General features: G+C 36.4%; 1 protein-coding gene across 1 annotated transcript in view; it reads right to left on the bottom strand.

Annotated features, from left to right (window-relative positions):
- Positions 1–338: 338 nt before the first annotated feature.
- The window catches only part of LOC126094434 (uncharacterized), a 514,476-nt gene continuing 502,977 nt past the window's right edge, over positions 339–11,837 (bottom strand). Inside the window, exons 19-22 of the mRNA XM_049908800.1 lie at positions 10,793–10,930; positions 6,494–6,622; positions 4,522–4,839; positions 339–1,778 (exon numbers count right to left, since the gene is read on the bottom strand). Of these exons, the coding sequence (XP_049764757.1) occupies positions 1,725–1,778; positions 4,522–4,839; positions 6,494–6,622; positions 10,793–10,930 (639 nt within the window). The 3' untranslated portion in view covers positions 339–1,724. The remainder of the gene's footprint in view (positions 1,779–4,521; positions 4,840–6,493; positions 6,623–10,792; positions 10,931–11,837) is intronic.

Genomic DNA, 11,837 nt, shown 5'->3' with positions numbered 1-11,837 from the left:
ATCTTTCAGATGTAGAAACACATCTACCAACTTTCATGTATGTCGCAAAACTTCTTCTTGGTGTTGTTATTTTTTTCAGTCAGTGCAGTCTACTAATGATGCTTACAAACATATGAAGCAAAATAGGGCAAGATCAATTTGTGAAATAACATGGAAGGATATTAGAATATCTTCTAAGAACTGAGGAAATTGCAATGGAAGGTGATGCTTACTCTCTGATAATAAGAATTATTTAAACAGGACCAGATAACCTGAAATTTAGGGAATAGGAATTACGGTAACTATGAAAGGATTTTGGAGATGTTGTGGTAGCAAGCATGAAAGGAACTTAAGACAAATTTCAGTAATATTTTTATATGACCAACATTACATAAGACAGGATCTTCTTTTGTACATAACAAATTTATATAATTTAACTGCCACTAACAGCCTGATTAACTCAGAACTGCAGTGCAGCTAATTGTGAGAAATTGTCACTGTGACATAAACATTATGTACAGATTACAGGCTTTGTCCTTATCTCTAATGTAGGTAACAATCATATATCACACAGTCATTTCACAAAATATAAATATGAAAATATCTGCTTAAATGTATTATTTACAAATACAGTAAACATCAGATAAAATTTCCATAAATTCATTTTTTAATCTTATACACATAACAGTAGTCTCAAATGGCCTAAAAGTGTTTACACTTCAGCTTCAAAAGATTAAATAAAAAACATAGGTCACGTATTGGACTGAAATGGAGTGGAGAGATGAGTGGTTACTTCATTCCTTAGATATTCTTCATATCTTTTTAAGTTTTTTGGAGAACATGTATTGCATTTTAAAATACAGTACTAAAGTATCAAGCAACATTGACAGTCTACTGGATGAATGAATAGCTGGTGTATAGTTCCAAATCTTAATAATTGACAGTTCTGATATATTATATAATACAGTGATACACAATAAATTAAGAATAAATAACTACACAATTGTTGTAGCTGGTGGCAGGCATTTTGCTGCTGCCTAGAGAGCATCCTCCAGGAAATAATTGTGGCCTGAATAATCTTATCTGCATGCAGATAGAATGCTTTACTTTCAGAAGAGAAATAATTTTTTAATTAATCAGTCATCTGCTTAAAATTAAAATTTTAAAATTATATCACAGACAATCCCATTAAAACAGAGAAATGGGAATCAAAGTGCATTAAAGCAAACTTATATTTTTTTCTTTAATTCATTTTTTCAAAGCAATATGTTAAAGTAATTGCAGCAGTGTGGTGGTTTCTGCTGATTCATCCTTTAATGATACTAATTCTATCAAAGCCTCTTACATTAGAAAAATTTCTGTGCTTGGTGACTAATTGTTAAATAGGGCACTTCATAAAAAGCACTTAGAGCATTCAAGTATCCATGAAAAGACAAAGGAATTATTTAAGAATTGTAACAACAGTAGGTGATTTCTTGCATCTGTCTCATGGACAAAACTGCTACAGGCAACTGCAGTCCATATGAGGAAGCCAGGACACTACATACACACAAAACACATCATTTACACATGATCTTATCATATCTCAGATCCTTGTGGACACGAATACAACATCTCTCTAAATATATTGGCCCCCATTCATAATACTTTTTCCTTTGGCTGCAATGACAGCTCTCAAATTCTGGAACATCATGATCTTGTCGAACTAAAGTTTTTGTTTTGTTTTTTGTTTTGCACACAAATATTCATATTGAATCCAAAACTCCACCAGTGAGCATTGCCGCATAATGATTGAGAACCTGACAAAGAACAGAAAATGTATATTAAAATATTAGTGAACACATGAAAAGAAATCAGTTGGTTAAGTTACTCATTTACTAATCCTTAAACACAAAGCAATCTATGAAATCTACAAAAGAACACAATAAGAAAATTCTACATAGCAAACAGACCATGGTTAGCCTAATGGCAACATTAAAATGAAGGTTTGCTTCAAACAGAAGACAGAGAGCAAAGGTGTCAGAGAATCTGCTTGGCAAAGAACAGCTTAATTTAGGGTTGCATCCACAGATTATCAGCTGACAGTGTTTATACCTTGTTATCGATAATTCACAGTAGCTGATACATGTGTCTCACTACTTTCTACTGAAGATGCAAAAGATTGCATTTGAATGTGTATCAGTAAGATTTAGGCAAGAATACGAAATTTCAATTGATCTCCTCCACCCCTCCCCTCTCCCCCCCTCATATTATTCAGTCTGTCAATGATCCTGTTTTGTGCAATTCTTTTGTTCATATTTATGATTGCTACCAATTGCTGATCAGATTTTTCCCCATCTTTTTTATTATAATTTCGTTCCTTATCCTTCATCTGAGCAGCTGCATTCACATTTGCAGAAAATGTCAGGTAAATGGGTGATGTCCAGGTTCACGTTATATGTATACAGTGTTTGACACTCATGGAGATGCATACAGAATAGTTTGAGTTGGGATGGATGCCATCTGAGGTGATGAGGGAGGATTTTGGGTGAGATATCTGCAACCTCATAGCATAATTAGAAGTTGATGAAACCCTGGTGAGGGGTATAATTGAGTTTGTCAAAGAATGAATAATATTGCATTATAAAACAATGGAAAGGCCAGGTTGGAATATTGACAATATTATGCAAAGGATAGATTGCTACTCACTGTAAAGACGACGTTCTGAAATGCAGACAGGATTGATGCAAGACTGTTATATATAAGCTTTCAGCAAAAGCCTTCTTCAGAAAAGAAAAATGCACAAACATTTGCACAAGCAAGCGCACCTCACACACATGAGCACTATCTCTGGCCGCTCCAGTCAAACTCTGCCAGAGTGGCCAGGAATAGCAACCATGTGTGTGTGAGGTGTGCTTGCATGTGGGAATCTGTGTGCTTTTTTCTTTTCTGAACAAGGCTTTGACAAAAAACTTATGTGTTAAAATTTTTTCATCATATCTGTCAGCAACTCAATGTGTCATCTTTATGGTGAGTCACAATCTATCTTTTTCATAGTATTATTGTGCATCTCCACTGTATGGTGTGTAGCAACTATCGTTTTCATGATACTGTTACATTCCATCCTGAATTTTCCATTGGCTGAAATCAGTGATACTGCACCTGAAAGGCTAATGTGATTTCTGGAGTGTCTATGTAACACTAATCATTAAATGATATGTGAATAGTTGCTGTTCTTAACTTTCTTAGTATTGTTAAAACGAATCCTTATAGAAATATAGGAAGAGGAGAAATTGCAAAGATTATAACTGTAAGATTTAATAACTATTTTCTACTCTCTCTCATATTTTAGAATATGGTCAACAATTAATGACTATGGCTAATTTCAGATTGGATAAATGGAATTAAATGTCTTGTTAAACAGGTAAGTTTAGCTACATTCATATGTCTCATGTTGACAGCTGTATTTCTTTCATTGGTCCCATCAAGGATATCAAAATTCTAACACCAGCAATACATTTTCTTTTTAATAAAATTATTTTTACTTACAATAAAAATCAGTTTTCTAAGAACTTTGCTTAACCTCAATAAATGACATATGATAATTTTCATGTTAACTCTGCTGGTTTAATTCTTTTTCATATGAAAGTCGACTTTGGTGTAAACCTGATGATGGACTTTGATGAAGAGGCTTATCATCATACAAACTTTAAGCAAGCAGTAATATTGGTAAAAACATGCTTTTTTTAAGCTGTCCTGCAAATATTGCTTTGTCCACTATACCTTTATAAGCACAAATAAATGGTATGTAGCAGTTTAGTGCTACTTAACTATTAACACAGTATGCAAAATTGGTTCCTAACACTTCCTTCTCTTAATTTATACATGGACTTTTTATAAACACTTAAAAATGTTCCTCTTCATGGAAGCCTGCATGGAACACAATGAATAAATGAATTGTATCACTTCAAGTTTTTTATTCATCCACATTCCAGTTTTGCTGGAGGATGGAGAGTGTTTGCAACAGCAGGATAAAATGAGTTTTGACAGGTAAAAAGCCAATGACACAAGACAACTAAGGCCAAATTAGACTAAATATTGGCTGAGGTCAGTTGGTGGCTTAAGTATTTTGAACTTGGCACTTATCAGCAGTTGATTCATAATCAGTATTATGGTTTCCACATTGATTGACACCATCAGCTTGACATAAGCTCATAGTAGTCTATTTTGCTTCATTTTCTTCTCATCCATTATGAGAGTCATGACTGAAGTTGACATCAAGCTGGATACAACCGAAAAATTGTTTAACTCACTTTCTTAAATAGTAAGAAATTAATAATTCTGCTATTGCAAAATATAGATTTTTTTCACAACAATATTTTCCTTGGTCACATTGTTGAGAAGTATTTATCTTCAACAGCACCAATCCAGATGGCTAGTAATTCCTTATAAATCAGTATTCTGTATCCATGACTCCTGAACAATATACTTGAATATTTGATTTTTGTTAAGTGTAAGCAGCAATAATTTGGAGGTATAACATGTATCTGAGCTGTACATTACCTTATATATAAATATATATTGTTCCTTGGTCTTGACTGCTCCTGCTCGATCCCTGCGTAGGCGATATACACAGCGGGGCACATCTACATTTCGTGTCCTTTCAAATTCACGAATGAGAATGTCACAGGCAATGACGGTTCCAGTGCGGCCTGTGCCCGGACTGCAGTGTACAACGTGTGGTCCAGGTGCATTACGCATGTGAGATCTTGCTTCTATCAGGAATGCAATCAGTGGGCTTGGATCCTCAGGCACTCCCTGTTCAGGCCAGCTAGCAAACCACATGTGTGTTACCTCTCGCCAGAGGTTGGACTCTAGATTCTGCAAAACAAAATGGAACATAAGTTGCAAATGAAGAAAATAAATAAATAAAAAAAATTAAAAATATTCAACTATTTGATAAAACTGTAGCAGAATAATGTATATAGTATCTATGTATTAATTACATGAGATGAACTGAAAATCTGTAGCTTTTACAGGAAGCAAGTACTGCTTTAATACATAAACTACATAAGTCACACTTGTTAGCAATGTGCAGGTGGAATATAAATGCATTTCAGTATATGAACAGAATACGAGTTCTGTTCATCTGGACACATTTTTCTCATGTTTACGTCCACTTCATGAAGAAACCGTTCAGTGGTGATTGTACTCACAATTGTAAAGCTCTTCTTTAAGTCCCATGTTGTATGAGACTACTAGTATAAGCCATTTCTTAAAATAAATTGCACAGCAAATATCACTGAGGACTATTTTAGTGACTGCAAGAGCCATAAATCACATTAAATGAAAACTATTGTCAAAACACTCATGGAAAGTCTGCATCATTTTATTCTTTTGTGGCAAGTGTTACCTTTTTGCTGTAATGGCACTCATCTCCTCTGATTTCAAGAAAGAAGAAAGGTACTAAAGTGAATATGGAGTAAAATGGGACTGTTCACTGAAGTTTAGAAAAATGAAATGTGCATGTAGTATATTTGGTTGGGAATCCCCTTCTGAGAACTTTGGCTGCCTGGAGAAGTCTTTTTTATTTGAGACCATTTCAGTGACTTGTACATTGATGAGGATGACATGATGGTGAGGATGACACACACACACACACACACACACACACACACACACACACACACACACACACACGTTTGAGAGCCAGCAACGCTAACCACAAGACTGAGAGCTGCTGACACTGAAGTTAGAAGTAACTCAATGAGAATAAGTTATAAAACATTGATCAACAATAAAAAGTTATTGCTGTTGAGAAAAAAAAAACTTGGCAGTACAGAGAATCATGTAATTGTAACAGTGATTAAATTAAAAAGAATTGTTAACTTGATGTACATGACTTTGAAACTGCCCTAAATTTTTGTTAAGACAATTGGCCTTGCAAGCTTCACTGGAGTTAAGTAATTTAAATGTCAGAACTGAAAAAAGTACACTTTTCAAACAATTGATATCAAATCTTCTAATGTTTATTTTGCTTTAAAATCACTGTGAGGGCATCTCAGTTTGTGCTGTCACTGTCTTGGTGCCGTGAAATACAATTACATCTTTGGTAATTCATTCCAAAGGGAAGCCACAAGTGAAAAATAAATAACGGGTGAGAGAATAGTCATTGGAGACCAATTTTTGAGTAGTGGATAGACATACAGAAAGTAGAAATGGCTGTGAAGCAGAACAAGAATATTCTGAGCAACAAGTCATCTCTACTTTTTACATAATCACTCACCCATCAACATTTTGTCCTAAAGAGTCTGTCATCTCTTATCTTAAGTTTTTTTCCATTGGTGTATAAATTGGATAGCTGTTGATAATAGTGCAGATTGGCAGACATAATCACAAAAAGTATGTTATAATAACTGCAACAAGCACTTTATTAATTGCAAAAGACTTGTAAATCCTAATTATGAACCTAATTAGAACCTTTAAATGAATGAAATTTTTATTTGTGGTCTCTTGCAATGCTTGAAGTGTATACCTTTATCTGCAGTGTTGAAATTACATATTTTTCTTTTTCTTCTCTCTTTTTAAGAGTGATCTGGAAGTCACCAAACAGTCTGTGACAATCAAGCACTTCTGATGGTGGAAGATAATCAGCACATTTCTCCTGAAAGAGTAAAGAAAATATTAGTTATTAACATTCAGGGAATTATAGAGAAAATATATCATTAAATTAATGGTCATTTCTACACATAAGAAAAGACATATAGAAATTACAGAATGATTTAAAGTTACAGCTTATGAGTAAAATAGAATTTCTATTCTACAGGCAGAGAGTCAGCAGGAACAATGTCTCCTGCTAGGTACCTAGGCCTATCCAACACAGTGTGGGCTGCCTTCACTGGATGTTGAACTGCACCTCTCCCATAGTTCCACAAAACTTCTCTCCATTTAAAGTGTACAAACTACCAAGAGCAGTACCAACATTTTGACAGCTGGTGTCAGTTCCACATTCAAAAGTCTGTTCCATGCAGTTAGCCATCTCTGGTGACAATCATTCCCAAGTGCATTGTGCTGAAGGTCTTACCAAAGCATTGGCTTACAGGCACTACCCTCCAAATCTTGTCTACAAACAGATCTCCCACCCATATCCAACACATGCTCCTAATTCTCAAACCAACCCTTGAACAAGCTTCAATCAGTACCCAGTATCATTCCAGTCTGGTACAAAAAAATGTGGGAGAAGGCACATTTATGGCCCACTGATTAGAGTACTTTTTTAAGACATTCAGTATGAATTAGTACCAAAGGACAAATAAAAAACAGCATGCAATACTTTAAAAATATTCTATTTTTTTCTGGAAAACTTCAAATCAGGAAAATTTAAGGAACTTGTCAATAATCTAATGCATTAGTATGAAAATCTGCAATGTAATATGTCACTAGAAATACACTTTTTGCAATCACACCAGAATTTACTCTTATAATTAGTGATGTGGGCAATGAACAGGGTGATCACTGTCATCATGAAATTCCACACAACGGCAGAAACAGTCCCAAAAGAGATTTTCTTATGGTATTTGATGTTTTTGTCTTCATTTTTCTGTTTTTTTCTGCTTATGTATCGTAATGTAAGATATAAACAACATTATGGCAACAATTAATCAAAGTTTATTCTTCTTCAGCATAAGAGTGAACAACAGATGAGACCACAGACACAAACACAGAAACTGATACTAACATTTGCTGAAAATAAGTAAGAACTCAATATCAGATTGAGTGCCTGTTGCACAGCACTTATGGAGAACTCCAGTAGACAGCATGGCAGATGCCATGGCATGTGCACAAGGCATGTGGCCTCTGGTAGTCAGTCCAAGCGTATGCTGTTGGCAGAAAATTCAAAGTGTAGCATGCCACCGACCTGGTTCTGTGGCACGTATCCAAGTATAATATACAGGGTTACAGCACACCTCCCCTGGGGGAAAGGGCACTCTGCCACTGTGGGCACTGGGACAAATGCTGATACACCCATGGCCTCTGCAGCAGATGTGGCAGACAAGGACTGCGGCAGCGGAAGGAGATTCCTGGCCAGAATTGGTGAGTAGGGGCAGAAATATCATGGCCATGGACACACAAGGTAGCTGCTCCCTCATGAAGTGCCATTAGAGAGGACCAGGGACAAGGGCTCTGGCTGCATCTCAATGTCCGTTTTCTCAATACAGTGAAATGGTTCCAATGGTGAAAGCTCCGGCCACTAGGTTGGGGACACCAAGGATGCTGGTGTGGAGGGACCCATATGCGCCAGCCCAGCTGGCAGCAGAATCACTGGGGAGGGTAAAGCATCACAGGAAGGCCTGGAAGCAGGCATCAGAGAACTGGACCCTGGAGGAGAGGCCCACGCCCAAGATACAAGATATGTTGCACCCTGTTAAAGACGACATTACTCTTCGGGTGCCTGGTGTGTATGGTGTACCTTGTGAATGTGGCAGCATGTGTATTGGACAAACAATTCGCACGCTTGCAGAGTGTTGTACTGAGCACAAGTGCCATATTAAAACAAAGGGAGCTTGACAAGTCGGCCATAGCGGAGCATTGCCTAAAAACAGACATAAAATACAGTTCAAAAATACAAAAGTGTTGGCTCATGCGTCTACATATTGGGACTCCGTTATAAAGGAAGGGGCCAAGATTTGTTTAAACAACAACAATTTCAACAGAGGCCAGGGATACACACTCAGCAGGGCATGGGGGCCGGGCGTTGGACATTGAAAGAAAGCAAAGACAGATGTGCGATGCAGGAGAGGCAGTTTCAAACGTGGTGCCTGCCCCTGGCACTACCCAGGTCGACTTATGCGCATGCGCCACATTGGGTCGATCTGATTGGCTGCCGATGATGTCATCATGGCTATATAAGCGAGAAACTGTAGCAGCCCTGGCAGTCAATGAACTCCTGATGACGATGGCAGAGATGGCCATTGAAAGCTAAAGGATATTATTCGAACTGATGCGGCTGGAAAACCGAGAACATTTTATTCATGTATGCCATCACAAAAGACTCCAAGGACACATTTCTCTTCTCTTTTGCTTCCTTGAATATTCATAGTTTTCTCAAGGTAATTTCCATTTTAATAGAATTACACATATGACATACCCATAATAATTCTGATGGAATACTAGTGCTTTACACTGATGATACAATATTAAACAATTAGGTATTACAATATGGTACTCAACACTATTGCTCATATGTGTGTGCGTGTGTGTGTGTGTGTGTGTGTGTGTGTGTGTGTGAGTGAGTGTGTGTGTGTGTGTGTGAAAATGCTAGAAGCATGCCTCATGATGGTTGCGTATAGTTCCAAATGTGACTAAACCATAGATGGTGCACTTCTGTCATATTAATATGACAATAAGGAGACTGATAATAAACCTAGCTATAGATTACCTAGCCAGTTCTGTGGTAACACTGGAATGTTGGCGATTGTGACTATTTGTTTCTTCATGCTCCAAAAATCTCAATAATAATTAGACTCTTGCAGTCAAATAGTGGCGAGCATAGTTTTATTTTCTTAGCACATATGTTTGGTAATTGTGGTGATATAAAGGGATTGTTGTTTTGAAGATCAGTGAGTTGTGAATGAATTCATTGTGAAGTGGGACAAATAAACACAGAAAACAGTGAAATGGTGAAACTTGTTACAGTGAGTGCCTTTTGAAGAGAGATTCATTCTTCCAGTGTAGGAGGAAGTTAAGAACTAAGCAGAATGATAAGAAAGCATTATGTGCTGTTACCATTCACAATCCCATGAATGCCATCTCCGTGCACAAGGTGAACAAATGAAACTCAGATCACTGCTTCATGGTAGGAGATGTATCACAAATCATTATAATGAATCAGGAGATCATGTTAATCATTCTAAAACAAGAGTTTAGAATGGGAGAGCACTATCTTAATCTTACAATTTTTAAATCACTCCAAAGAATGGAAAACAGGTATGGAGAAGGGTGTTTAAGTTCAGAAGGAATACTTTGAATTGTGAAGTGTAAAATTATATTTCTTTTTTCAACAGAAATTTATTTGGAAATGAATCAGTGAACTTTATTGTCATATCCTGTAGACATATGAGTCTGGAAAACAATGCACTCAGAGACATCTAATTGACACCATGGGATTCCTTACTAAGACTAAATGATAACACATGAACCTTAGGCCTCTATTTCAACAAGAACTTAATTTGGAATTGCTATGTTCAGTCCTCCTCAACAGAAGCCCTTTATTGAGACCTTTCCCCTACATTTGGATAAATACATAGAGTTAAGACATTGTATGCTGTAAAAGAAAGGGCAAACTGAGACTTACATGTACATGTTAAATTTTAAGAATGTTACACTGCAAGGAAAAGTAACTATTAAACATATAGATATAAGTACACTCTACCATCACTAAAATGCAAAGTGCAGGTAACATGAAAATATTAGTTATAAAACTGTAGAATATATTATAAAACAAGTGAGCTGGTAGAAAGTTATGAGGTAGATATTGGGGTAAGGTGTTAAATATTGTGTTACTAAATTGGAAGAAGCACTTTTGTAAAAGCCATAATCTAAACTGAAATGTGAATAACTATTTATGTTTGTAATATATTGTTTGGAATTTGTAATGCAAATGTGAGAAATAATAAATATAATCAACTGGCCTGAAAAGAGCAAATGAATTCTTCCAAACTGCATGACCTCCCCCCTCAAAGTGTGAATAGAAAGTTACATGTGCGGATATAAAGAAAGATTAATTTAGATTTAGACACATGTATAAAGTAATTCAGAAATTTGTAAAACTCACAGAGCCACTCTCAACCAGGTTACAGATCATCAATATGACTTTAGTCTGTTGTTCCCAGACCATACGCCAGAAATCTGTTATTGTTGATTGAAGAGGTGCCTGGCAAGCAATATAGAATTTCTCTTCATTATTTGGACCCTGGAAAACAAAGGATTATTAAAGAAATGGTCTATAACATGCATAATTTATTAATGAATAAAAATATTGGTAACATCATCTCTATACAACTTAAGTGGTTCAGTTGGGTACATTTGTTCATATAACATAAGAAAGTAGAGCAAACAGTTACAATTGAAAGCATTAAATTTTTATAATCAGAATAGTATCTTTCATTACAGAGAAAATAAGAGAGATGTGTAACAACAAAATGAAAAGAATAAGTGCTACTCACCAAATAGAGGAGACACAGACAAAAGAAAAAAGATTGCCAGATACCTGGATTCTTGCCAGGAACACCAGCTTTCCTGAAATGCAAAGGAGGAAATTCTTCCGACAATATACCCTTTTTGCTGTAACCTGCTGTCCTCAACTTTTGCTAGTCCCTGTCCTCAACCTGCTTATCCAATTACCTGCTCCCAGTCCAACACTACGTACACCTTCTATCCTGCTAGCACACCTGAATAGTCCTTTCCCCTTTGCTGCTTTTCTCTACATCTAAATACATACTATAAAAGCTGCATCACAGAGGGTACCTTGACCACTACTAGACATTTCCTATTCTTTTCCACCCACAAATGAAGCAAGAGAAAAACGACTGTCTGTGCCTCTGCATAAGCCCTAATTTCTCTTGTTTTATCTTTAAGGTCCTTATGCAAAATACATGTTGGGAGCAGTAGAACCATTTTGCAGTCAGCTTCAAATGCCGATTCTTTAAATATTATCAACAACATTCTGTGGAAAGGTCTTCCCTCCAGTGATTCCCATCTGAGTTCATGAAGCATCTCCATAATATTTGCGTGCTGTTCAGCCTACTGGTAACAAATTTAGCATCCCACCTCTGAATTGCTTCAGTGTCTATGTGATGGGTCACACTAGTGCTCTGTAT

Source organism: Schistocerca cancellata, chromosome 8 (assembly GCF_023864275.1).
Source record: "Schistocerca cancellata isolate TAMUIC-IGC-003103 chromosome 8, iqSchCanc2.1, whole genome shotgun sequence".
Classification (NCBI taxonomy): Eukaryota; Metazoa; Arthropoda; class Insecta; order Orthoptera; family Acrididae; genus Schistocerca; species Schistocerca cancellata.
The sequence above is the reverse complement of the archived record's forward strand: the minus strand, read 5'-3'. Positions and strand labels throughout refer to the sequence as shown.